Source organism: Podarcis pityusensis (genome assembly GCF_964106645.2).
Source record: "Podarcis pityusensis genome assembly, chromosome: 8".
In the NCBI taxonomy this organism is placed as follows: Eukaryota; Metazoa; Chordata; class Lepidosauria; order Squamata; family Lacertidae; genus Podarcis; species Podarcis pityusensis.
In genome coordinates, this window is record NC_138033.1 from 37,374,692 (window position 1) to 37,402,649 (window position 27,958).

At 43.5% G+C, this 27,958-nt stretch overlaps 1 protein-coding gene across 3 annotated transcripts; it reads right to left on the reverse strand.

Annotated features, from left to right (window-relative positions):
• Positions 1 to 27,798, reverse strand: CSNK2A2 (casein kinase 2 alpha 2). 3 transcript variants are annotated; one of them, XR_013989622.1, is made up of 12 exons: positions 27,433 to 27,614; positions 19,553 to 19,664; positions 15,167 to 15,268; positions 14,755 to 14,805; positions 12,490 to 12,549; positions 10,804 to 10,887; positions 9,117 to 9,227; positions 7,850 to 7,951; positions 5,560 to 5,660; positions 5,042 to 5,190; positions 2,808 to 4,727; positions 1 to 431 (listed from the first exon to the last, which is right to left on the reverse strand). XR_013989622.1 is itself a non-coding variant. In XM_081016919.1 (12 exons), exons 1-11 carry the CDS (start codon positions 27,534 to 27,536, stop codon positions 4,651 to 4,653), a joined length of 1,053 nt encoding a protein of 350 aa, XP_080873045.1. In that variant the 5' UTR covers positions 27,537 to 27,614; the 3' UTR covers positions 1 to 431; positions 4,633 to 4,650. The 3 variants fall into 3 exon arrangements, 2 of the variants coding, with proteins under 2 accessions (XP_080873045.1, XP_080873046.1); XM_081016919.1 differs by having other exon boundaries at positions 4,633 to 4,727; XM_081016920.1 differs by lacking the exon at positions 19,553 to 19,664 and having other exon boundaries at positions 4,633 to 4,727; positions 27,433 to 27,798.
• Between the last annotated feature and the right edge of the window lie 160 nt (positions 27,799 to 27,958).

Here is a 27,958-nt window from a genome sequence, read left to right on the forward strand (position 1 = left end):
TTTACTTTTAAAACTTTTATTCAATAATATATAATTATCTTAATATAGAACTGTCCATCATGCCACAGGCCCACCCTCCTCCCCCAGCCCGCAAAACAGGAGCCAGGTGGTCAGAACACCATACACTGGGCTGGGTTCAGGGAAGTCACCTGAGCCAACAGCGGTTTCGCATACCCTTCACATTTCCCATGCTTTCTTGGTCAGGAAGAGGTCAACAGGAAGTCAAAGACAGAAGTTAAGGTTTGTGTTTTTATATGCTGTTCGATCCCATCAGCTGCCGCCACTGCTGCAGTCCTTGCTCCCGTAACCTGCCACTCGGATGACGACATCTGGAAGCTGCACACCACCATCTCTGTACACAAGCAGATTAAAACGTTTGATTTGGTTCTTGTTCTGCTTATGGAAAATTGGGAGAACAGCACCAGACAGACCTAGGGAAGAGACGGGAAGCAAGCATCAAACGCAAAGCTGGAGCTTGGAGGCACTGCGTAGCCAGAACGGTTAGCACAAGGAACAAAAGCCAGAGACAACTGTTTACATTGATGACCAAAGGCCTGTTGGGTCAAACACCACTGCATTTCAATGGCAGGCTTCAACACTGTGGAGCCAACCCGCCTTGACAGGAGCTCCCAATCTGAGAAGCAACTATGCCTCTCCAAGGCACTGACATGGTATAGTCATGAGCCTGAATACGAGATGACTTTTATTATTACTTATTAAATTTGTATACCACCCTTCATCTGTAGATCTCCGGGCAGTTCACAGCATAAAAATACAAGATAAACATACAAAACGCATAATAGAACAAGAACAAAATAAACCACTAACAACCCCACCCCACGCCCTTGAGGAACAGCAAGCAAAAGAAAGGAAAATGTCAGAGGAAAATAAATGTTCAGATTAGGATTCCACCACTGCATCCATGATAGAGCAGAAAGTACCTCCACCATCTTTGTTTCTGAAGATTAGTCCACCTATTCGAGATGGAAGGCTATGAAGCGATGAAGACTTCTCTTTCACATAAATCCCTTTCCCCAGCACAGAGCATGCCTCAATGCATCTCTCCTTCTGCTGGATTTCCCATTCCCACTTGTTACATCCTCCAGCCACAGGCTGAAGACAGGGCTTTATATGCTCAGATTCTGCCAAGGCCAAGCAGATATGAAAGACACAGCATTCAGTTGCTTGGAACTCTAACCCGGGAGAGCTCCTGCCCCACCTCATGACCCAGCAAAACCAGAAATATGCAGAAGAGTAGCTATACAAATGCAGCTCATTTAGGGGAGGGGTGTAGCTTGGTGGTAGAGAATCTGCTTTGCAGGCCCAAGGCCCCATGTTCAATACCCAACATCTACAGGTAGCTCTGGGGAAGACTTCATATGTGAAACCCTGGAGAGCCACTGTGGTGGCTGATGCTCATTGGGACGCTTAGGGTGAAAGGCAGGGAGACCAGCAATAAGTGGAGCCAGAGCCAATGACCACGGCAGACTGAGGTTGCTAAAGCGGTGCCCAGTCACCCTAATGGATCTGCCTCCACTTAGCATAGACAACACCAAGCAAGATGGACAGCTGTTCTGTATAAGGTAGTTTCCTACATTCCTATGTTATGCAACTGGTTGCAGAATGCCAGTTGCTAGAAACTGCAGGAGGGAAGAGTACTGTTTGCTCATTCCCTGCTTGCAGGCTTCCCCCAGGCATCTGGTTGACCACTGTGAGAACAGGATGCTGGCCTAGATGGGCCACTGACCTTATCCAGCAAAGTTCTACTTATGCTTATTCTTGTTCCCTGGCTCAGCAGACTAAGGGAAGTACATACCATAAGAGCACTCAAGTGGCACGCTTGTCCAAAAATGGCTGGCTGCCGCAGGAGGAGTAACAAGCATGCACACAAAGATCAATAATCGGAAGCAAAGGTCCTCGTGGCCACACCACTCCTGGGATATGCATGCCTGAACTCACAACATTAAGAAATGCCACAGACCTGGTTTGTAATGAGAAATGCTTGCCAAGCACATCACTCCCTAACATGCTCGTTCTGGGCCATCAGTTCCCATGCCAGTGTCCGGGAGGCTGCCAAGCAGCTAATAGATTCTGCTACAAAAATCAGGCAACCCCAATTCAAATCTCACCTCCAACAGTGGCCTTAGGGAGGCCACCCTTCCTCAGCCTCAACCCTGCAATATGAGGATAATAATAATAATAATAATAATAATAATAATAATAATAATAACCTACCATACAAAGTTGTTGTTTAGGGTTACAAGTTAATGTTTAAAAAGCTTCACGCATGTATGAAAGTGCTACATCATTATTATTATTATTATTACTACTACTACTCCTACATCATCATCATCATCATCATCATCATCATTACTACTCCTACTACTGCTGCTATAGTACCACCACATTGTGCAAAAAGACTCCATCACAGTCTCCAAGGGGCAGTGGGGTGGATCCTTACCCCCATTTGTCAAAGGCAGAGGAAATTTTGTATTGATGTTTGAAGCCTTTGGATCAAAGAACTGAGAAGACGCATCAGGTACTTCAATAAAAATGATTCTATCTTTCAGTAAGTTTTGATCATACTTTGACAGAACTCAGCTAAACATAGCTACAAGGATCGGCAGTATGCCTCCCCACCCCCGAATTCTACATTCAATCTAACATTTAATTATGCAAGAATGTCTTACATCTTGTGTGCATTTTGAACAATGGCTTTTCTTAAAAGTAAAACAATAGTAAATTGGGGGCCATGAAAACCACGTAGACAAATTCAAATTAAGATAATAGAAGGCGGAGATGCTGACCTGCTTTCTTAAACACTTTGCATTGAAGTAAAGAGTGCTCTGTTCTGAATATTAAAAAAAAAAAATTAATCCATGCACTTACTTCTTGATATTTAGCCAGAGCTCGCTATTCAATGTTCTAAAAAAGAACTAATTGCAGAATTGCAACAAAACTTTATTTTTTCCTGAAAGGACAGCGAGGTGAGAAAAGATGTATGGGTAAAACAGAAGTGAGCAATGGTTAGGGGAAGAGTGATTAGAGGTCACAAGGAAGAGTCCATCATTTTAAGATTCTGCTCGGCATTAACGTCCTCTGAAAGTGGTCAACAAAGTGATCAGAAATAAAAGGTCCAAGAGGGACATCAAAACTGGGATGCAAAGCAGAGAGCAAACCCTGCACTCAAAGCCAGCCAGTGAGTTGGGACCTGAACACAGGTCTTCCACATCCAAGGTTCTACTCAAGCTACCGAGCTTTAAGGGTAGAGATTAACAAGAGGGCTTTCCTCCTATGCCCCCAAAATTGTACCTCAACCCCCAAATCAGATCTTTCCTTCCAAGGAATTCCCAGAGACTAGACGGAGGACAACACAAGTTTGTACACAGAGAGATTTATTGGTTCCAGTGAATTGTACAAATGGATCTGACCTGATATCAATGCTAACATGTCGTTATGGGGATGTGGAATGTAAACAGATGCTTCAAATAGAAACAATCTAACCTTCTTACTTAAAATTAAATATTTGACAATGTAACAGAAAGAAAAAAAATCTGCATTTCGGCATGGCGACAATTTTTTTTTTTTGTGGATTTAGGTATATGAAGTCACCAGAATCACACAATATAATCCCCCCAAAAGGTGGGGTTGAACTATGGGGCTCATGACGAGACCCAATGGAAAAACAAAAGGAGCATCTTACACACCATTCCCCCAAAGCAGAGGATTCTACCCCAACAATTCCAACACTGGGCTGGGCATGTAAAAATGCTTATAGGGATCTGAACCCTTGGCAGATTGTTGCACACCAATTCTGAACAGCCCCTCCATGTCTGGCTTCCAAAATTCCCCACTGGTCTCCTTGCCCAAACACCTCCTCTTTGCCTCTTTCACATAGTCAAAGCAGCTGTAATCAACACAATTCTGAATTTTGCACAGTGATGGGAATGACCAGGTTGGCTTTTCTAGCGATAATAACATGCCTCGCCAGAGGAAGCTCTACTTCTGTCTCAAAGAATGACCTTTCCTCCAACTAAGGCAGGCACTTCCCCAGAGGGAATGGAAGGGGGAGGAAGTAGGATTCTCCCCAATGGCTACCTGCTTTGAATGTACTTTTGACCGACTCAAAACCATTTCCAAGACTTGCTGGTTTAAAAACAGGAAAATGAGGGCCAGGGTGAGGCCTGGAGAGAGCAGAGGTGAAATCCACCACTTACAGGCTTTAATTTGCTTATGACTTAAGTAGAATCTGACCCCACAGGAGCTTGCCTCTATGGGGTGCATATGCTACATTCCAGTGTGTGTGTGAGGGGAGAAATTGAAATGTTGCCCAACGGAAGAACAGAGAAAATGGTAGGCTGGGAAAGGTAGAGTACGAAACTGCAGAATCAACCCAGAGCCAGTCGTGCAGACCGTGGGGGTACAGCCGCTTATCCAAGTAAATCTCGCACAACTGTTTGGATCAGTAACACAGAGAGAAAGTTTGGGTAGCCGTAAGTGCTGGAGAGAGAGGGAGGCTAAGCCCTAACCCCCTTCAAGACGAGGCTTGCTGCAGAGCATACAGGGGTTTGGTTCATCCCTTCCCTAGGTGACTTGAAGGGTGTGTTTGTATTTGTAAACCTCTGGAATTACCCGTCGTTCCCCCAAACTTCATCGTGCTGCTGTGAGGCCACTGGAGAGCACAGGGCTGTCGGAGCTGGGCTGGGCCTGCTCCTTCACAACTGGATCTGTAGGAGAAAAGGGGGAGCAGTTACCAGGGCCCAGCATGACTTGAAATCCCAGAACTTTTTCATTTTGAGAGATACAAACATTTCAGAATGCAGTTACACTGAGTCCTTTTAAAATATTTTCTATTTTCCAAAATTGAGGTTACCTCCTTAAATTCCAAGAAAATTCTCCTACTTCTGCAGAATATTATATGCAAGGTTTTCTAGAATTATTCCCCCTTGCTCATGTAATCGAACGTTTTTGCAATGGCGAACAGCTTTTATATAAACAAGTGCCTAACTGAACAGTTCTCCTGCTCCAGCAAAATACTCACAGAAATAGGGGTGCTCCATAGCTTCTTTGGCTGTCAACCTCTGTTGATGGTCATATCGTAGGAGTTTGTCCAGAAGATCCAAGACTTCGGGACTGACCAGGTGTCTGTTTTCACTATGGATAAAGTTCTCCCAACGTTTCCGTGAATGCCTGTAAGCAAAGTAGAAAAGCCTGAAGATTTCCAAATGAAGAGATCCAGTGGAGGAACTCAGAAAGAAGCTGCACTGCATTTCATATATTTGACACAGGGACATTTTGGCCCCTCAATGGCTTTCACTTCCCATTATCAGCAACCTAATCAAGTAAATGTACCTACAGGGTGCGTTTTAAATCTGCTTTGTGAGGGTTCCCCCCCTTTCCCCCCCTTTAAAAAAAAAAAAACCAAGTTACCAAAATACAATAAATCCCATGGGTTGAAAAATCCATTTCCAGTAGGGAAGAAGAAAAGGCCCTATACATCATGCTTAGTGTTCCCACCCTGGGCACCACCAGGAAACAAACATGCCACAGTAAACTTACTGTCCCAAGATATCATTGAAGTGGGGGTCCAGTTCTATGTGGTACTTCTTCAGATAACCATATAATTCATCTGTACCCAGGACCTTTGCAATGCGAACCAACTGAAATGAAAGAATAGATGTGTTGAACTGGAAAGAGGAGAGCAAGCAAAACTACACCCGCTCTGCAGCTCCACCGGGACAAAGCTAGCTCAAGAGCTGCCAATGCAAGGGCGATGGGTAGGAGCCGGGCAGAGGCAAGGGGCACCTCGTGGCTGAATGAACCAGCTGTGCAAGCAGGCTTGAGACGGTACACGACTTTGGCATGCAGGAGGAGTGTCTCCATTTTGTATCTTCTCTCTCTGTCTCAGACATATCACCAAAGTCATCTTGCTAGTTAAAATAAGCTATTTCCACCCAAAGGAGGAATGTGGACGGGCTGCAGCTCAGCACATGCTTGGAATGGACAAGGCCCCAGTTTCTGTCCCTGCCATGACCACTGAAAAGGATCTCAGGCAACAGGCCAGGCAAAGACTTAAGACTCATAGAATTGTCCTGAAAAGCTAATGCTAGTCAGAGCAGACAAGACTAGGGCTAGACAGACCAAGAAAAGGTAGTTTTCTATGTCCCATGTCAGCTGCCATCCTTTCAAAGCCACCCACTTGTATGACAATACTTTTAGCCGGGCTACGGCAACCTGGTGCCCTCCAGACATTTTGGGCTACAACTCCTTTCAGCCTTGGCTAGCAACAGAAGACTGCTTTAACAGTTGTGGATGGAAGGGGTGTTTGAGCTATGCCAGGAGGAGGACCAAGTCTACGTCCACTTGAGTCCTGCAATGTCAAGGGCACAATGTTTAAGCACAAGAGGACATTAGATGTAAAAGCTGGAACTTTAAAAAAAGCCTTTCAGACAAGTTACTTGAGGGTACTGAAGATCGCAGTGAGATGGTTCTCAAACAAGTTCCAGCTTATTTTGAGCAGCTACTGTGGTTTTGCATTTTATATGCAAAATCTGTGGAGTTTATTTCCACAAATGTTGCATGTCAAAAGGCCAAAGCACGATAACATATAGGACCTATAAGAATAATTAAGGCAAGAGTCAGATTCCCCAGGTTAAAATACACTGAATGGGCCTTGAACACCTTTTTACTTGAATGATTTGAATAAAATTATATGAGTTTGTGCCATACATATGTGGCTGGATAGAGGTATTTTATTTTTGACAGCTCAAAGCGTAAATGTGAATTCTTATTTGCTGAATGCTGATCAACGTAGAGTAGTTCTGGTTAAGATGTTTCGTATTTCTAGTTATTACACTCATGTATTTCCACATTGTATTTGCATTTTTCTCCTCTTGAACTCAGCCTCGTTGATGGAAACTATTTTTATATTTAAAGTTTATTCTGACATGGTTATTGGCATTCTCAAAATATTAGTGTATTTACAATTGGTAACACACACTGAAACACTAGAGAACAGGCCTTGGTGCAAACTCCAAACCTATAGCACAGGAAGCTAGCAGAGGCCCAATGTCAGCTCAAGGGAACTCCTTGCCCTCTGCTTCAGAACTGTGCGTGTCCCTTGTACAGGGGCAGAAGAAAACTAGCACAGCTCTGGCTGTACTAATAAGAATCCTCCACATGGGCACAGGTTAGCTACAGAATCATATCCCAATGCCAATGACTTTCCTCCTAGTCTTATCATACTTTAGTGCCAGCAAAAAAGGGACCACAGTGGAGTTCTACCAAATGAAGAAGAAACAAGCAAGAAAGGTCTCCTTTGACCCTTTCCTATTTGAATAATCACAAGGGTAGTTTACAGCCATGAAGCTTGAAGATGCAACTCTTGGGATTCTATTAATTGCCCAAACAAGAGTGACCCTACAGTAGGACTTCTGCACACATTTTGTTGCATCCACTCTGGGACAGCTGCCAATAGTCAGGTCCTACATGACAGTGAAGACTGGCTGCAGGTGTCTCCCTGGCCACCTGTGCAGTGGGAAAAGGTAAACACTGCAACCAGGCATCCACAAGTGAAGAAGCACCCCCCCCCCAGCCACCCTATAAACTTAGTGCTTTGGCCTCCCAATGGTGCAGCCAGCCTCAAGGTAGAAATGCAAGGTTTAGCATAAGCTTTCAAAATAAGCACTTCTAATTTGAGAAACCTTAAGAACATCTTACAAACAGGGACATCCTTTTGCCACCAAAGACTAGATATCCTGATCCATGCCATGATAGCTGTGGAAAGAGAGAGGGGCATGTTCAACAACTAGCTTCCTTTTGCAAGTTGTTCTATGCCATAATTTCTCACCTGGTCATAGTTGTCTTGACCATGGAAGAAAGGTTCTTTTCGGAAGATCATGCTGGCCAGCATACAGCCTAAGCTCCACATGTCTAAGCTATAGTCGTACATCTGGGGTGGGGGAGGGAGGAGACAAAAGAGCAGAAAAAGAAATGAATTGGGGCAGGTTGAGTATTCAGGTTTCTGCAGACACGTCTACCTCTAGAAGTGCAACTGCAACCTGGATTTTGAAAACCGAGTCACTTAAAAGCTATATATTAGCCTTGAATATTATACAAGAGTATGGTTCCAATATCTGAAAGACAACTGCTTTAAAAGTACCCTAACTTTTATTTCCGGACTGCAGAGAACTGGTCCTGTCTAAAGTAGTTAACACCATCTGTTCCCAAGAAATGTTCAGATTCACTTGATCAAAGGAATATTGTCAGCACTCAAGAAAGGCCCAGTCTGGTCATTTCCTATTACTGGTTCTGTTCCAGTGCCACATACCTCCAACTAATTTTTTACCTTGTGGTTTTCTCTTTCTTACTTCTATCCTGTAATCAATTATCTATCCTCCTGTTTTGAAGTTCAGGAAGGAAGCTCTATCTGCAGAGCAATCCTCCCTCCATGTGCATGGGCTGCCCATTAATGAGGCTGAAGAGACACAAAGCACTTCTTTTCTAAGTAAGAATCTGCTTAAACGAATCTCTCTGCCCTATAACATTTCCCCCCACTGACTATTAAGCCTGATTGCAATGACTCTTTTTGCTTCCTGCCCACAGAGTCCTACAGAATCAGCCCTGAAGGTACCTTTGGCAGTCATTCATCCCCAATGCCTAGTTGTGAGAAGGGGAGAGCATCTGCCATGATTCTGTCACCTCCTTTCAAGCACGCTGGCCTCCTGTGTCACTTAGGAATGAACTAGGTGAAAAGATAATCCTAACTGAGAACACAAATCATATCAGGAAATACACGGGTGAGGTCAAAAGCAGGAATTAGGCCTCCAAGCCTGTATCCCATCTTATTGCTTATGCTGAGGCATATTAACAAGAAAGAGGAAGGAACAATGGGTCTTTTTCACATTCCCAGGCTCAAATTCGAAGAGCCCATTGAGTTCTAGCGTGGATGCAGCCACTGAGAATTCCTCTCCACGTTGCCCTTCATTTCTTACCAGGAGTCACCCTTAACTGGTTTGCTGGCAGACACTGATCTTTGCTGACCCCTCCCTGGGGAGGTGAAGGGGATAGTAGCACTGGTAGTTACCAGCACTTCAGGCTAAGGAACAAAATCTTACTTGGTAGTCCACGAGGAGCTCTGGCCCTTTGAAGTACCTCGAGGCCACACGGACGTTGTATTCCTGAGCTGGATGGTAGAATTCTGCCAAGCCCCAGTCTATGAGCCGCAACTATGAACATACAAGGCAGTCAGTCAGCCAGGGAGCCTGCTCACCACTTTGGTCAAATGGCGCTTGCACAGCTGCTAGCCAGGATGGTGCTCAGCTCCTATCATCTGCTGGACTCTGTAAAATTAGCTCTGCTGTACTGGTCAGATTGTGTATTACTGGATGACTCATTTACTAATCATAAGTCACCAGACTCCTAAAAGGAAAGTGAACTGACTGCCAGAAAACAGGGACCAGCTGCATGCACCTGTGGGAGAGCACAGCTAAGCCGGAAGGAGGCCCCAGTCAACATTAATGCACAAGGACAGCTGCAAGGGCAAGAACCTCTTGCAGAGGATACAACTGGTGCTCCCAAGCACAAGCCGGGCTTCCTGCCTCATGCTCACGAACCCTGCAAAGGTGCAGGGGCATTGCTGTCAAGATTATCTGATGAACAGAAAGTGCCAAACAAAGGTGTTTTCTACATCCATTTCCCACTCTCAGAGAGCAAAGTGGGGAGTGCAAAAGTTGACTGTGTTAGATATTTGTGTAGCAGGCGGGCTGGAGGAATCCAAGGCTGCCTGGTTTTCATGCAGCATCAGAGGAGACCAAGAGAGTGAAGGAGGAAATAGTCAGGAAGGCCTGGAGAGGAAATGCAGGGGCCCAAAGAAAGCCTGGCTGTTCACTGAGTGTATGTGAAAATCAGGGGTTGGTTATGGAGGCTGAAAAGAAAAAGGGGCAGCTTTGCTCTCTTGGACCCATCATTTTTATAGCCTTCTGATGTGGTGCATTACTAACAGCACTCTAGCTGTAGCTGCCATTTTACATAGAGAAGGGCTTCTCCTTATTCCCCTTCAGCCACCTAGTCAAACTGAGCTCCCAAAAGGCTTAGGAGATTATCTCAGAAACCACCTACTTTCATATGCATTCACCTGGCCTTTAAGATTGGCATCAGAAACCCTTCTCTGTGTTCCATGCCTACACAGCTCTGTGTAGCTAGGCAGGTGGGTACAAGAGACGGGTTTTCCCAGTAGTTGCACCTAGATTATGTAACAGCCTCCCACTGGAGATCTGCCACGCTCCTGCTGTCTATTTTTAAATGGCTCGTGAATTTTTTCATTCCAGCTATCTTTTAACATCTGATGTACTGCTTTTATGAATTTGCTTTTGTCTGTTGCTCTTAAATAAAAACAGTTGTTATACTGTTGCTGTATTTACTTTTTTTAGCTTGTGATTTTATAAGCAATCATTTTATTATGTAAGCCGCTTTGACTAATGAACAAAAAAAGCAAAAACAGAAGCCAAAGCCAGTGATAATATTCCTTTAGAATATATAGTAAAAGATCTTACTTACACCCACATTTTAAAAAGAGGGGATGGCTAAGAATCAAGACATAGGCAAAACTGGGGAGGTAATCAGTAAAGAAATTGGGTCACCCCCAGCAGCAGCTTAAACCATGAATTCTGATAGATCTTGGAAGCATCTGGTGATGGAGGCCTCTCTAAAAGACACCAGACTGGGGAACAGGGCAGAGACCCAACTCAGCATCAAGAACTCAGCCATAGCAAAGCACAAGGGTCATTCTTCTGATGTCTTTACCTTTTTCTGTTGGTGGTCTATCATGACGTTATGAGGTTTGACATCTCTATGCATGATTCCCATGCTGTGACAGTAATCCAAGGCCTGCCAGAGACATGTAGACGTTAACACCCAACACAAGGAAAATTAACAACAAAAATGTCTCAAATTGTAATTCACCTGTATGAAAGACTTTACGATTTGAAAATAGAGATACTGAATGTACTCGTTACTTATGCCAAACCTAAATTAAAACATTAAAAAAGACACACAAGGAAAATTAAACCTTTCCACTGATGAAATTATAGCAGCTGAATATATCTGTGCTATGTGCCAGTTTCTCTCCCCAGCAAGGATGCCACACTGCCATGTAGAAGTAGTTATCCAAGAGTTTTGTTAGTCCTCCCAAAAGCCTAAATCTAAGCACAGATCTTGGAAAGAACCAAGCCCATCAAATAGGTCAAGCAACCTTTCCTCCTGGAATCTTAACAATGAGATAGCCAAGCCTGCCAAGGCTTTGAAAAAAGGATATTCATGTTTTCACATGGGGCCGTGATGTGGGTCTCTAGTTAGAAACCCCTTTCGAGGTTAAAAGCTGCAGTACTGCCTAGTTGCACAGCAAGAACAAGATGGCCCAGGACTCACTCTTTCTCTCCAGGCTACTGCACTTTTGGTGGCAGCTGCTTTGCCCTCTGCTGCTCATCCCAGTTGGGTTCAAAAATATGTCAAGGCCAGGGCAAAGGTGGTGCCTGTTTCCAGCATGTCACCAGCACCTGTGGCTTTACAAGAAAAATTTGTCTGTCCTTCATGTTGGAAACAAGTAAAGACATTTCCTTCTTCTGAGCTTCTAGTTAATGCATGTGTTATTTTAAACCACATGAGGGTACTGTTTTTCTAGCAATCTAGCCAGCACTTGCTTGTAGCCTTTCTGCTCAAATCAACTCTATCATTTCGTTTCTTTCTCTCCCAACTTATTGAGACAATATCTTCTGTTTTCTCTCTTTAATCTCTTCTGCAAATAAATCCTACAAAGATAAATCTGCTCCTGCATGAATAAAGCCTTTGAACTCCAGAAATTATAAGGGGCCATTTCAACCTAATTCAACCAAGCTGCAAGTTGTTCTAACACTTTGAAACAGCAAAATTTATTTAGACACTGCTTTACATTTGAGAGCCGTTAAAGAAATGATATGATGGTAGAAGATAAAGGCGGCAGCAGAAACTAGTAGAGATGAACTTGGGAGTCATTTTCAGTGCACAGGGACTAAAAAGTCAGAAAGCAAAATCCATTGACTCCTGAGGACCTCTGAAGAATAACTAAGAGCCAGATGTATGCTCTGTTTTCCAAGGTTGTCTCTTGCTATGTGACTGACTGATTTCTTAACTTCCTCTGACTTGTCTATCCTTCTCTACAGAGAAGGGTTTAGGGATGGGAATGAATTTTATGCATATCCACAGAGACACATCACACCTTTAAATTATTCCAAGAGGTAATCAGGGCCCAAGAAGTCCCAGAGGACTTTGGAGGTATTCTGGAGCTGTGACCAAGACATAATGTTGCCCACAAAAAAGTGTTGAAGTATGGGAGCAGTGCTGTTCTTCCCTTTCCCAAATAATAAAAAAATCCTGCAGGTATTAATTATACACAACCCCACTTAACAAAATTCAAACCAAGGGTGACCTTTCAAATTTCCCATGAATACTCACCTTGAGCAATTCATACATATAAAACCGAATATCAAAGTCTGTCAGGATCTGATACAGTTGCTGAAATCAATTTGAAAACAGAAAATTGCAAAAATCAGTGTTGTGCTTTTCCTGTCATTCTTACACCTCCACCCCCACCTTGCAGTGGCCTCACTGTGTTCCACACTCTGTAGAACCTCTTTTACACTCAAGGGCAGGTCAAGAGACAGAGCTGCAAGATCTCTGAAGCAGAAGACAGACAAACCTCAGAGAAGCATTAAAGGATCCTGGCAAGCATTAGAGCAAGGAAAGGGAATCTCTGCCCCCCGGGCCTATTTCGTCCCACCTCTCCATTTCCCCCAAACCACACCCACTTGTCCAACAAGCTGGTGTCACTGGGTGATGGCAGCTGATGGGCAGGGTTCAGCCTGCAGGCAAATGCCCCACCCCATGGATCAACTCAGCATGCTACCAGTTTCTTTACCAGCTTCTTTGGGGAGAAAGTATGAAGAAGGGCAAAAGAGCCTTGCTCCCCCCCCCCCCTTCAATCAAGTCCAACTGAGCAACAGCCTCTCCGAGACCATGGCTGGGAAGGGAGAAGAGGTGGGGTTTTTTGGTGGTGAGGTGAATTATTATTTTTTGTAAGTTATGTGGCTTTGTTGCTCAATTTGATCCTTTTACATTGTTTTTGTGTGTGTTATATTTTATGCATTGTAACTTGCTGTTATTTTTATCATATTTTAGTGATGATTTATTGTTGATAGTGAATTTCTTTAATTATTGTTTGCTGATATTTTGATGGTTAATTTTATTGTGCACTATTATATGCTAATGGATTACAGAATATTACCTTATTTTGTATAAGTTGTTTATTTTAAAGTCATACATTTTATTATGACTTTTTTGTTAAAAGATATGTGATTTTTGCTATATATTTTGTTGTTTCTTCAGCATGTAAATCATCTTGTGCATAGCAATATAGAAAGTCAGTGTACAAATTAAAAGTGAAATGAAATGAAAAACACTGGCTGCTGGGGCTGACAGGAGTTGGACTCCTCAACATCTAGAGGGCACTATGATGACATAAGAAGATTCTGAACCTTCACCTTGCACACTTAGCACACGAATATTTCTTAGCTACACCTAGGTCTGGACTAAGAATTGGGATCAGCACAGCTCAGCCACATCAGCACACTGCCAGTTAGACAAGGAACTCCAGGTCTCCACCTCAGAGAAGCATTCTATAGTTGACCTTCTTTGTAATGCTTTATTTTGAATTTTTTAAGATAATATTTTAGAGTCCTCTTAATTATGCTGCTTTGAATGTATACTTAATGATTAACTTCTTTCTGTAATTTTTTTTTCTGTATTGTTTTATTTGATGTTTTAATCTGGGTTGTAAACTGTTTTGAAAACTTTTTATTAAAAATATAAAGTGGTATAAAAATGAAATGAAATGAAATACATCCTCCACAGATTCTCAGTTTCATTGAGTTTCTGAAACGTTCACTATGGCTCATGTTGGCATTTGCTGCTTCAGATTCCAACTCTCCTCCAAAAGTCCAATTTTGTGTGTAACTTTTCCTTTGATTCTTTGGTCCCTTTAAACTCCTGCCATGTTTCTACAAGTTCGCTGTCAAATTCTATCATCACATTTTGAGACCTAGATATTTAGGCTATCACCCATAGATGAGGCAAACCAAACGCTTCCAATTTACTGACTGCTTTCCTTAAAAAAAAAACAAAAAACCAACACCAAAAAACATAGCTTTAAAATTGCATAATCTTTGTGATTTTAAATGCCAGTAACCTGGTTCCACTGTGATTCAAGTAGAGACTGTCACTTTTGTAGAACCTAGTCTCAAATTTCCCCCTAATGCTCAACAAATCTTGACATTTCCTCCCAACTCTACTCTCATATCCAGCTTTTTTCCACTGTAAAAATCAGGCCCCACTTTCCTCATCAACAAGACTACAGTAAACAGAGTATCATAGCAGGGAGATTAGCATGGAATTACATGCTGCAGGGCAACAGTTGCTATATTGAGACAGAGTATCAAGGAAATGCAGTAAACTTCTATTGCACTACTCCCTTTGAACATGGACCACAAAAACCACACAGAAAGACTGCTTGCTGATTGCAGTTAGTTTCTTACAAAGTGCCCATAAGACTGCACAATTCATTCTTCCGCAAGAATAAATTTTGTGTGTTTCAATAGATTCAACATTTCCTCTCCTAAGGCTTTCTGGAAAATCCATTATGTATAGAAAGGAAGAAAAACTCACCTTGAAATCTGTATTATTGATGTATTCAAACACTAGAGCTGGAGTCTTTGACTGCAAGAGAGAATATGTATGATATAACCACACCTTTCCTGTAACTTGCTTTCTTGATTATTCCAAGATTCTTCTGGATAATGCTCTCTCTGACCCCAAGACACAGAAATAAACCCTCCCTTATCTATCCAAAGAACTCAAAGGGTCATTTAAAGAGCTTATTGTTAAAAACAGAAACTAACGTGGTTTTTAAACTATGCAGATGCCTAAACAATAAAAATCCCAACGTAAGACCTGTTCCACCTGCAGTAAACACACACTTGAACTGTGAAACCTGTGTGAGGAGCTAAGCTTCCTGTATGACCCACTTCTGAAGATAACCCCAATTATTCCAGTGCTCCTGACACATACTAGGACCTACCACTGGATCCTTGACAGTGTCGATCAGTTTAATGATGTTTGTTCCACCTCGCAGGTTCTCCAGAATCTTAACTTCCCGTTTTATCTTCTTTTTCTTCACTGGCTTAAATACATAAAGAGAGAATAGAAGTGAGATTTCTTTCAATGTTAAATTTTTACCTGAACACACAAATGTACATCCTTGGATGGGAGGCAGGGGTGTGCCTGCAAGCACCTCCCCTCATGCCCTGGTGCATATCACCAAAACTGCTCCATCCCATCTCCCCCCCTCCCCAAGTATAGAAGGTCTGCAGGGGGCTTTTGTTCATTTATGCTTAAATGAAAGCAGAACCCGCCATGTGGCTGGGGAGTCTTTGACAGTATAAGCAAAAGCCTTCCGTGCCGAATGTGGGGAAGATGAGGGACTGAGTGGATGGGGCAGAATTTCAGCCCATGATGAATACACCTCATGGGGAAGTGGTTAGTACAGAAATGTCCGTTTCAGATTGGGAAAGGCCCAGAGCTCAAAGTATAGCCCATAGTGGCAAGCCAGGAGCAAGTGGTGGGGAGCAGCAGTGAATGCTAGGAATACAGTGCTGCAGTAGCAGTTGAGGGTCCTATGAGCTGCCTACCATTTCATTTAGTGGATTTCTCATAGAACAAGAATGGTAGTGCAGTGAGCCAATGAGACACCACTTGGGTGGGTTGCTAGACCAATTAAAGCACCAAAGTAGGTCATTGCTCCTCTGTCCTCATTGGTCCAGGAACTTCAAAATGTGCTGTCTTATTGGTTCACCTTGCTGTCAACTCTCACCCCGGGGGAAATAATTTAAATTAAAATGGTGAGAAGCTCTTCAGAACCTCAGCTGCTAGCACAGCTTTATCCCTCCTAATGTGTACTGGCAGACAGCCACACCACAGAACCGTGGGGTGGGGTAAACACCCCTCCTCAAAGGTTAAAAAAGTGAGGCAGCAGTAAGGAGGAGCACCAAGTAGCCAGTTTAGATTAGAAAGCACCCACACCCAAAACCTGACCATATCTCATCAATATTCCCATATCGGTGCAAAATTACTCCCTGCTTATGTCTAGAGAACTTTTTGTGCTGCAGGTAAGAGAAAAGATGGTTGACTATCAGCTCCTTTGGAGTCTGCTGACAGCCAAAGCTGTATATTCTGTACTTATAATATTAATTATGTAAAATCAAAATTCTTATTTTATTATGAACCTGGAAAATTAAGCATGTATATTGAAGTGTATACATTTAGTATGATTTCTTATCCTGCTAGCCACTGGAAGGGGAAAAAATAGGCAAGTAACTGAAATTCTTGAAGTCACCACTTTTTTGATATGCTTACTATTATCAGCCTGGTAAATAAGCCAACCAATTTTCTTGCCTGCTGGGGGCTGGCATAGGAGGGTCAGTAAGATCTGCAAACCTTTCCTAGGACTGGAGAAGGGGTCTTCTTCTTCCAGAAGCCTGCTCACTTGCCTGGACCCAATTCCATGCACCCTATGGCTTACAAGGCCAGTGATTAAAAGCAAAGCTGTGCTACATACATGTTATTTTTTAGTATCAGTTTTCCAGTCTTGCATGGGACACTATAGAGAACTACCCTCCCGTCTGCTGATAGCACTTGCTACATTGCCTCTGAACGTTTAGCAATCACGGTGGATAGAGGAGGTTTCTGCAAGAAAACTAGGGTCAAGCAGGTGGCAGCAGTTTTGAGCTGGTGGGAGGCGGCTTAAAAGGGCTGAGAGAAGTTGAAATACCATTCCTGTTTGTAGACACCAGTTACATTGTACACTTATGATCAATGCCTGCAAAGTTAACTAATAAACATTATCATCATCATGTAACCAAAGTCTGCAACTCTTCCCTGAAAGAAGCATACCAGCAAATCCTGGGGATCCAGGAAACCCTATAAGCCTCCTGAGCAGGATGAAAATAGAGGCCAGTTAGGTGCACAACAGTATGCATTTGCTGTGCCCAAGAAGAAAAGCAATGAGCAGGCTCAGGGATTAACAAGTATAAGGAGTTTTGGGCCCCTGCAAACAGGAATTTAGGGCTCCAGAAGGTGACAACACCAGGGCTAGCATGCAGTGTTTCCCTCTTCTTCAAATTCAAATCCAGAGGTTTCATACAAAAAAGACAAAAACAAGTAACGACACTTATTGTTATTTTGTCACCATCAACCACCAATTTTCAGGAGAGGGGTGGATGCACAACCTGAAGATAAGCAAGTATATTTGCATCTAGGGTCTCTTTTGGAGCAGTTTTCTGCTGAGACCACCTCTTCAATACTACAGTACTGCCTTGTTTAACAATTAACGGCATCTCAAAACTTTAAAAAGTTAGGAAACATTAAGATCCTCGAGTTACCTTTACATTGTATTTTTCTTACTTGCTCAAAATGCTTCATGTCGGTATCCAAAATCCTTGCAACTACCTAAGATCAGAGATAACACTGGACTACTTACAGAACAGGGAGAGGGGCTGAGAGCAGGAGTTTGCCTCATGGCTAAGGTGACATTTGCAACCAGGCACTTCCTTGCTCAGTTCATTCTCTTAATGTACTACGTTTAGCATAAGCTGTACCTCACTTGTTAAACATACAGCCAGTCACCCGATAGCTGCGAAGTCTTCCACAAGAACTAAGACTAAGTCTTACCCATCCATTAAACTGGACAGTAGTGCCAATCCATTCCAATCTTGCAATTTCTAGGGAAGCCAACATTTCCCTACCATTATCAGGTCAAATCAAGTGGGAAAGAAGCAACAAGCTTTTGATGCAGGACACAGGATCATGCAGAAGAGAAAGGGATGATGTCAAGACTGGATGGTACCAGAGTCACACAGGGCAATCTTAGTTTGGAGGATTCTTTCAGGGCATACTTTGACAGTCCCTCCCACTTTCAGTCTCTAGGGGACATTCTGGGCTCTGGTGAACAGGACAGCAGAAAGTTGTCAACAAGAAAGAGGTGATGTGCCCACAGGAAGTTTGTCATGGGTTTCACAGGAATTACTTAGCAAGCATTTCCTTGCACTGCCTGTTTCCATTACTAAAGCCATGCTTTTCAACCAGGAGTACTTCACAGTCCATCAAGTGATAGACGTACTGTCAGCCATGCTGGCTGGGGCAAATGGAAGTTGTAGTCCAAAAGATCTGAAGGACACCAGGTTAGCGAAGGCAGTCTTGAGGTGCGGGAGCAGAGACTTAATGTGTGTCTACCTCCTACATCTACCCTTTAAACAATTCTCACAAATGCTGCACTAGAACACACAATATTGGAACACCACACAGAGACAAACTGACCACCCAAAGAAGCAATCTGCTCAGACCAAGTTGAAAAAAATCACATCCTGGGACTTCTTTCCACACATCTCTTTATTTTCAGTATGGTAGCACTGTGCCAATGCCAACCCAGATTCACCTAATGCAAACCACTGAAGCCACAATAAGTAGCCTATAAGTCACCACTGATGTGTGATAAATACTTCTGGAAAGCCTTACACTGAGGATCACCATTTCAACTGTTGAAAGGACAACTGGGAGAAGTTTAAAGAGGATGCTGGGCCAACAGCAATGATCACAGATGCTAGTTATGACCACAAGTCTAAATAAATAAGAGGCAATCTAAATACATAAAAGTCTAAACTGTCCTCTTCATAGGAAAACCCCACCCCATGCCACACCCCCCCCTAACTAGATAAGCCTTGATAACATGGACATGAATTTTAAACATGTCAGTCATGAGAATTCACTTGCCCCCCCCCCCAAGGTAATGTCAACCTTGGCAATATATTTACTGGGTCACCTTTGATAAAATGCTTTTATAGGAGAAGGCAAATGATGAGCAATGCTAAACATGAAAATCCCACATCCTCATTTTAAGCAAGGCCAAGTGTGCTTTGGTGTATTGCTACTAACAGAAACATCCAAGTTAGTCTTTCCAAAATCCACCTGCCTGATCACCTCCACCACAGTTCCAGCTAAGTCAAATGCTCATCATTGAGATGTTAACCAAAGGATGCTCCGGTAGCCTTTGCATTACAGTGAACAGGCCTTAACATGTGCCCTGCCAAGTAAAACTTGCCAGATGTTAATTCCTGTGTCCACCGTGTGCAGTGCTATTTCAACACATGGAAACATGCTGTTCCTTCACAAAATGGTCCCAACGGCAATGCTACCTTTTAAAAACAGATGAGGAGAGTGATAACCAAAAACCACTACCAGACACAAAGTTAAGAATGCAGCACCTCCATTCCAGATATGAATATGCAATATGATATGAAGGACGCAAGGGGCTTAGATCAAGAACAGCCCATTACAGTGTTAGGGAAGATTTGTTGCCACAGCATTGCTCCCACCTCAGAAAACCATTCATATTCATCCAACAAAAACTCACCTTAAGAATTTTCACAACCACTCGTTCGTTGTTGGTGATGTTTATAGCCTCAAAGACTTCACTATATTTCCCCCGGCCGAGTTTCCGAACCAGTTGATAATCGTCTTGATTACTGCAGACAGTGAAGAGGAAAACAACTGAAAAGTGACTAGGCTGAAATGCTCTCCTGACCCCTCCACTCCTAATACCCTGAAACTGAAGAACGAGGAGCAGGGCACCTATTAACGCGCAAACCTTTCAAACTACTAAACTATCCCACTTCTGCACACTCTTGCTCTCCATGGATTGATACTGATGGTTATGAGGATGCTTAAACTTCAGCATTTCAGAATTCCACAGATCCAAGGGAAGGAGGAATGGTGCCTGCAACCTCTATAGTCCTCAACACTCATTATTCACCTGCCATCATTAGAAAAAGATATTATACCACCCATAGCAAGAGACCTCTTTCTCTGGAATGATAATCTTAATTTTTGTTACAGAAGTGATGGAACTGTTCAGAACTAACAACTTCCAAGTCCAAAGTGAGAAAGACAGTTCCCACAATCCTTTTTAACAGACAACTTCTCTTTCCCCTGAACATCCTGACAATGAGGCTGGTATCAGCAGCGGGGGAAGAAACCCTCCTTCACCGTTTCATAGGCAGAGATTAAACTATTAGCTTTTAGACATCCCAAGAGAGCATACACCCGAGATTTTCCAGCTTGGACCTTTTAGTGTTGTTTCATCATCTTGCCTGTATATCAGGGAGTGTTTAAAGCATATGAGTTGACTAGTGTGCTGAGTTATCCTGAGGACACATTAAGCTACATGTGCCAGATCAGTCGTATATTTACGAACTCCCACATACCCAATATCATGCTGACAATTTTACTCTAATTAGCCAGAAATGAACACCTCACCCCCCTTTCCAATTCGAGCAAAGTGACCTTGAGTGTATATTAGCATTGCCACTTGGCACATAAGCATGCATTAAAAGGGGAAATCCAAAATTAATAGCATTCTTCCTAGGTATTTACCAGATTATAACGTTAACACACATTGCGGAAAGGTTATTGAAAGGCAGTCCAAACTCGCCCTGCTGGCTCCTGTATGACACAACCCAGTTGTCATCTAATTCCTTCTCACCCACTCCAGTTTGCCTGGCATGCCAACCCACATAACACTCTTGAAAGTTAATTCATTTCCTCTTTATCACATTAATCCAAAGAACCCAAACTTATTACCAAACCAATTATATCTGTCCTTCTACTCATCCACACTTAAAATTATAGCATTGGGTTGGAAGGGTGGGAGGGAAGGCTTTTAGGCTTTTCAGCAAAACTACAAGGACAAACTAAAATCTATAACATATTAAGAGGTCAGGTCTGCCACTCAAGACTAGAGCACACATTCATCTATTGGCTACCCCTTTGACTGTGGTCAATTATTCCAAGAATGAATGCCACTTATTTCATAATGGTGTTATTTGTTAGAAAGGAGTGACTATCAGCCCCATGAAAGTGAGGGGCAAACCTTGCTGCAGGATGGGAAAAGCTTTTCTCACAGGCCCCATGCTACAGCTACAGGTTTCTCTGAACAGAAACATAAGTAGCCATCAGTGCCAAAAACCACAACCTAGCAAGCAGAGTACCGGATGAAGACCAGGAAGACCAAGATTCAAGTCCTCTCACAGTGATGAGGTTCATTAGATCATGTTAAAATAGTCACACTCAGCCTAACCTACCCCTCAGGAACTGATAAGAGAGGCAGCAACATTGAACTTAATCTTAAGTGCTGCCCAGGAGGACCTGGAGGGAGATATAAGTGTTCTTGAACCAAGTGGCCACAGTGCTATCAAATTCAATATAGTTGGGCAATTACCAAGGAAGTCCAACACAGTCCATTTGACTTCAGAAGAGGAAACCTCTAATAAAAAAGGAAGTTAAAAGAGAAAGTCAGGAGGGTCAAACCTCTGCAAAATGCTTGGGTCCCACCCTGCAACCACAATAACAGAAGCTAAGCAGTGAAGGTACCACCACAGCCAAGAGGATGTCAGCATGATTAATGAGTTGGGTCAAGAAAGCTATCCGAGGAAAGACTTATTTCAATAAATGGAAGTCTTGTCCAAACAAAAGGGGAGAAGAAGAACTCAAACCTTAGCAGAAGAAATGCCAACAACGTTAAGAGATACGAAGAAAGAATTTGAGGACACAACATAAAACACAGAGCGGTCGAAGAGATTTGTTTATCTCCTTTAAGGAGAAACATGAAACCATCTCATAGACAGATGGAAGTTGTCTGGAAAGTCAAGGTGTTGGGACAATTTACCTTGCTGACAATAACTACAGAAATAGTTATTTAGCCAGAAAACTGGCTAAAGGAATTTGGACCTTTGGATAACAAGGGACTCAAAGGTGTGGAAAAGGAGGAAAAGGAGATGGCAGAGAAGTTGTATGGGTTCTTTGCATCTGTCTCTGCAGTGGAATACATGGGGCAAATCCTGTGCCTAAAGAAACTTACTCAAGGAGTTTGAGGAACTGAGGCAAATAGTGATGACAAGAGTTCTTGGCTTTGTTGACAAGTTTCAGGTAGGTCGCCTTGTTCAGCCAAGTATGATTTTATTTAGAAGAATCACCGAACATACTTGGCTTTTTTGTCTCTTACGCCCTTTAAACTTTTTTTCTTTTTTGCTGTCCCACTGGTATTAGTTGTTGATATCTTTAAAGTAGCTTTTTGTGTTCTATTTTTTGTATAGTTATTTTCAGGGTGTTTTCTTTTCTCCTAATGTCCTTTTAATATGCACTGTACATGTTATATGAATAAATATTAACAAAAAATGGACAAATCAATCAATCCAGATAACAGCCGTCCAAGGTGGTACGAAAGCACTGACCTTCCAACAAAAATATTTAACTTGTCTCTAACATCAGCCTTCATACCAGAGGACTGGAAAGTGGCCAATGTAACACCACTTTTTTAAGAAAAAGAAAAAGAAAAGGATCCAGGTGACATCAGGGAAATTATAGGCTGACTTGCTTGGTGTCTATTCCAGGAAAACTGGCGAGAAGCATGGCTAAGCATCTAGAAAAATTAAGTATTGCTAAAGTTGAATCAGCGTGGTTTCTGCAAGGTTTGGTCCTATCTCATTAACATTTTAGAGTTATTTGAGAGAATCACCTGCCATATAGATATGAGTGAGCCAGTCAACACTGTGTTCCTCACCAAGTTATGTGATAAAAGAACAGGTAACTGGTTAAGGGACAGCTAGCCAAGAGAAAGAATAAAGGGATAGTTCTCCCAATAGAGAGGTAGAAAGTGGAGTCCTCCAAGGATCGGTACTAGGACCTAGGCGAAACTTTTTAACTTGTTTATTATACATGACGTGGAGCTAGGGGTGAACTGTGCAGCAGCCAAGTTTACTGAGCAGCAGAGATGTGAAGGCCTGGTGGAGGGACTGAGAAAATTCAGAAAAAGTGCAGGGTTTTCCAACACCATTTTATTTTTCTCCCAACCCGCCCCCATAAAAAAAAATAAAAAAAGATTATGAAATATTTTCCTTTACAATGCTGAATAAAATGTTTAAGGCAAAGTCTTCATATATCTACTCCCTTAAAATGGTTTCTAAAAACTATGTAACAGAAAGACCTGTATGTAATACCATGTACTGTATGAGATCATTGTAATTTGTATGTACAGGTAACTTACATGTGAGGGTTTGTCTATCCATGCATCATTTAAAGCCGGGAACCACCCAGCTTTGGGAAGGGCGTGTGAGGGGTCTGGCAGCATCTCAGAGTGCTGCCTTCCCAAAGCCCAGTGAGTGTTTGCCCAGCTTTGGGAAGGAGGCGGGAGGGCTCTGATAGGGTCCTAGAGTCCTCCTGTGTCCTTCCCAAAGTCTAGTAAGGCAGAAGGGTTCTAGGACACTGTCAGAGCCATTGCTCCTCTTTTGCAAAGGTTTTGGGAATTTTGTTGCCACCCAATTGATTCTAGTGAAAATCTGTTGGATTCATGATTTAAAGTCAGAAAAGTAAGTAATGATAGCACTGCTTCTGCATTTGACTAGATTACAAACAAGCAACAAACTTGGGACTTGATGTTGGAAATGCACCTTTAAATGTTGCAGAATACAGAACATATTCAGGCGTTCAGTCCTCAAATGCAGTCTGTGATTCTGCCAAACTAATCCCTCTTGCAGCATGGTGGCAAGCCTCTGACCCCTCGTGCTTCTTACCTACTTCAGATTCCTTCAACTTCTACAGTGTATGAAAGAAACGGATCTGTTTGGAAATACTTACACCAAATCAAGAAATAAACTGATATATCAAATAGATCAGCTTGTTTCAATCTGGGCAAAACTTGAGCAGTCCATGATAAATGTAACAAATATGTCTATAATGCCTAACAAAGGTTTGGCGAAAGAAGGAGAAAGAAAGTAACAAATATGAAGACCCAGAACTTGGTAGTGATAGCTCAGAAATAAAGACTGATTAAATTTCATGTAGAATTGACTGGCCAGCTAAACCAGGTGAGGGTAGCTGATGGGTCACAAACCCTTGGTGAGTTAAGGACTTCCCTGCCTGTAAAGACAGGCTCCAGTTGATTGAAAGAATGAGACCAATGGTGGGTCCAACAGTCAAGAAGGTAGTTCCTGCACATGCTGTGTAGAGGGACGTAAACGGCAGATGAGGCTCATCAACCTGAGAAGGTAGCTCATCTAGGAGAAAGAAAACTCTGATCCTAAACCTCTGCTGCCTTGCCTGATATTTTCGGGAGAATTTTTTTTTAGTAAAGCCTACACAAATCAGGAGTGGAGTCCCTAAGACAGCTGGATGGCACCTTCCAAGTTTCCTTCTGGGAACTTCTGCAGTCAAACTGGTGCCAAATGTATTGCTCAGCTTTCCTTTGGACCACTTCAGTGAGGCCAAGGGGAGGGGGCACGTGTCTTGTCATCTGGGCAGCATGGGACCCCCATACACATTGCTCAGGCTTGTGTCCCAGGAAGGTCACTTCAGGGGTTTGACTTCACCCCTGGAGGAGCACTCCATTGTCTCTCCAGACAGAGATGTTGGCTGTTTCTTTTGTTTTTATTATTTTTTGCTGGCTCCTCATAAACTGGTAAAAGCAAAGAGATGCCCAAAAAAATTCTTACAGTTCAGCACCTTGTAGCTCCATTTGTAACTAAGATTTTAAAAAGTAAATTGAACCTATAATTATTGTCTGAATAAAGTGCATTTTAACATACAAAAACATGGTAATTTTATAGTAAGCAAAGTTATATATAATATAGTTTATGTAACAAAAGTAACAAAATGACTTTTGAACTGTAAAGGATGCTTTTAAAATGGATTGCATATTTCACCCCAAATCCCCCCATACCCCAACATTGTTTTTTCTATGGATTCACAATTTCTGGAAAGTTTCCATCTTTAGCATTATTATCATCATCATGCCTATGCCATTCTTCATCTGAGGATCACAGAATGGTTTACAATATAAAAAACACAAAAATAAATAATACAGTAAAAAACAAAAAGCAAAAACCTGACCCCATAACAAATACTAATGGGGTCTGAACTGGTGCTGGATGACCAGGAGTGAGATCATGGTATAGCATTGGACACCACAGTGTGTTCCTAGCCCACAGAAGCTGTGAAAAAAGTGAACTTCATATGAGAGATAATTATGAATGGGATTTAAAGCAAAACAGTCAATAATATCATAATGTCATTATACAAATCTTTGGTGCCACCATCTGTAGAACATTACAGTTCTGGTCACCTTACCCCAAAAAAAGGATATTGTGGAACTGGAAAAACTTCAGAAAAAGCAAGTATTACTCCCCTATGAGGCGTCTTAGTTCAGAAAAAAGGCAAAAAGAGGCGTAATGAATCATACATGGTCTAGACTAGAGAAAGCGGATAGGGTGAAGACTTTTTCCCTTCTCTCATCATACTAAATAAACAGAGGTCATCCAATGAAGCTAAATATTGGTAGACTCAAGACAGCCAAAAGGTGGTACTTCATACAACACATAGAACTAAGAAATTTGCTCCCAAAGATATAGCAATGGCCACCAACTTGGATGGCTTTAAAAGGGTATTAGACAAATTCATGGAGGATAAGGCTTTCAATGCATCTGAATACCACTTGCTGGGAAACTCAAGTGGGGAAAGTGCTGTTGCGCTCTGGTTTCCACAAGCATCAAATTGACCACTGTGAGAAGAGAATGCTTGACTAGATGGGTCTTTCAGCTCTTCTTACATTCTTACAATTGTTGAGAAGATCGGGGGCAGGGGAAAACCATGTAAGCTGTTCCTGATCTCATTAGGGTGAAGAGTGAAATTAATATGTAATAAAATAATTCATTTAATAAATGTATTATTGTTTCACAATAAATGTTATCCAAATTGGTTTTTGTGATTAGTATTAAGTATCAAAATTGTTAATTATATTATGCTCATAAAACTTTACAAAGTAACCAATTAACCAAATGCCCAACCCTACTTTTGCTTATTCATTTTTGAAAGGACAGAGGAACCAGCACAGCACATGTGCACATGCACACACGCCTAACACCGGTACGTAAGAGCACAGCTTTGTGCCTGTTAATCAGGAATAACTAGCAACTCCTAAGCCCTACTTCTGAATCATGATTACACTTGTTAGAATCCCATTTTCACCCATAAAAATGCAATGGGAAACAATCACCTTACTCCTAGTACAGAAGGGTGTTCAGAGTAACTGAGTTGGAACTTGTGTGTGCATCTCAAGCCTGTGAGGGCCTAGACTAGCCTTTCCCAACTATGTAGCTTTCTAGACATTTTGAAGTACTGTCACTTCAAGGCAACCTGCTTACTGAGCTTTCGCATCCTGATTTCCTTACAAAAAGTTTATGGGATGGTTATATCATGTCTGTTATTTATTGAGCACTCATTCTGATCTGTTTGTAGGACACTTATATGATGCCACAGTAAGCAACTGTTATCCTACACTTTCCAGGGAATTTCCCATCACTACCCCTACCCTACCACTAAATGTGGGGCTTCTGTAGGGAGGGGGGGAGAAGAGCCCAAGAGCACTAGCTCACACGCATTGCACAATCCAAGTTTGAAGTATTAAGAGTGAATCCCAGCAGCAACAACCTAGACCAGACCAGCAACTTCTATCATCGCTGCTAGTCATACTACTAACCAGGGCTGGTGGGAGCTGTAATGCAAAATGTCTGGAGGACACTAATTCGCGGAAGGCTACTTGAACCCAGGGGCGGGAAACCTGTGGCCAATTATTGTCTGTCATTACTGACTACTGGCCATGCGGGCTGCTGAGATTTGGAGTCCAAGAACAACCTGGATCTACACTGCAAGATCTCCATTCCTGATTTCATATTTTATCATTCTTTAATCCCTCTTAATCAACACCGTTCCAGATCCCAGCCACTTTCTGATCCCATCTTTCCCAACCCCTTCTTCGGCACGAGGGACGGTACGCAAAGCAAGGCTGCAAATGATGGGCACATGGGGAGCGACAGAGCGCAGTACGCGGAAAGCAGGCCCGGGAAGAAGCAAAGCAGGGCCTTTAAAGGGACGCCAGGCGGCCGAGCCCACTTCCAGCTGCGCTTTCCTCTGCCTCCCAAGGCGCCCTGGACACGCAGACTCGCCTTCGAGACGGGCCCTCCGGCTCTGCCCACCAGGCGGACGTCGAGGCGCCCGAGGACCATGTGGGAAAGGGCGGCCCTTGCGCGGGGCCACAGACTGCCTAGCTGCGCCTCAAGCAGGCAGGAAGCTGGGAGGCCATGGCTGGCTGGCGAGGCCTCGGCGCCGAATAGCGAGCGAGCTCCATAGCGAGCGAGAGACCCCGAGCCCGCCCGCCGGTCTCTTTCCCGCCGCCTCCGGCCTTACCCCCAGGTGGGGACGTGCGCCTCGTAGTCCCAGTACTCGCGACTCCTCAAGCTGTTGACTTCGGCGTAGACGCGGGACCGGCTCCCGGCGGCCGGGCCGGGCATGGCGGGGGCGGGCGGCGACCGGCAGCGGGCGGCGGCGGCGGCGAGGAGGGGCCGGGAAACGAGGCAAGGCGGCGGCTGCGGCGGGGCGGAGTAGTAGCGGTAGCCCCAACACCGGCGGTGCTGGCGGCGGCCCAGCAGCAGCAGCACCAGCGGGGCGGTCACGGGGAAGAGCGGCGCCAGGCCGGCTGGTACGCGGGCGGCACTCCCTGGCTTCCTTCGGAGCGCCGCCGCAGCGGACCCGGAAAGGGCGGCGGCGGCGGCGGCGGCCTTGGCCTCCTCGGCGGCGCCGGCGACGCGCCCACCAGCCCGGCTCCGCGCGCGGAGAGAGTCCCTTGCACGGGCCGGCTCGCGTCCGGCGCAACAGCGGCCCCCTGCGGCGAGGAGGAGGAGGAGCTGACGTTGCCAAAGGGAAGCCGAGCCGC

What these genes read in the sequence shown, in the direction of transcription:
- CSNK2A2 (XM_081016919.1), bottom strand. Translation starts at nt 27,536, where the DNA reads ATGCCCGGCCCGGCCGCCGGGAGCCGGTCCCGCGTCTACGCCGAAGTC. An exon ending in TCAATAATACAGATTTCAAG is followed by an intron (nt 12,550 to 14,754) that starts GTGAGTTTTTCT and finishes AATTGATTTCAG; the next exon opens with CAACTGTATCAGATCCTGAC. An exon ending in GTCAAGACAACTATGACCAG is followed by an intron (nt 5,661 to 7,849) that starts GTGAGAAATTAT and finishes CTTTCATTTCAG; the next exon opens with TTGGTTCGCATTGCAAAGGT.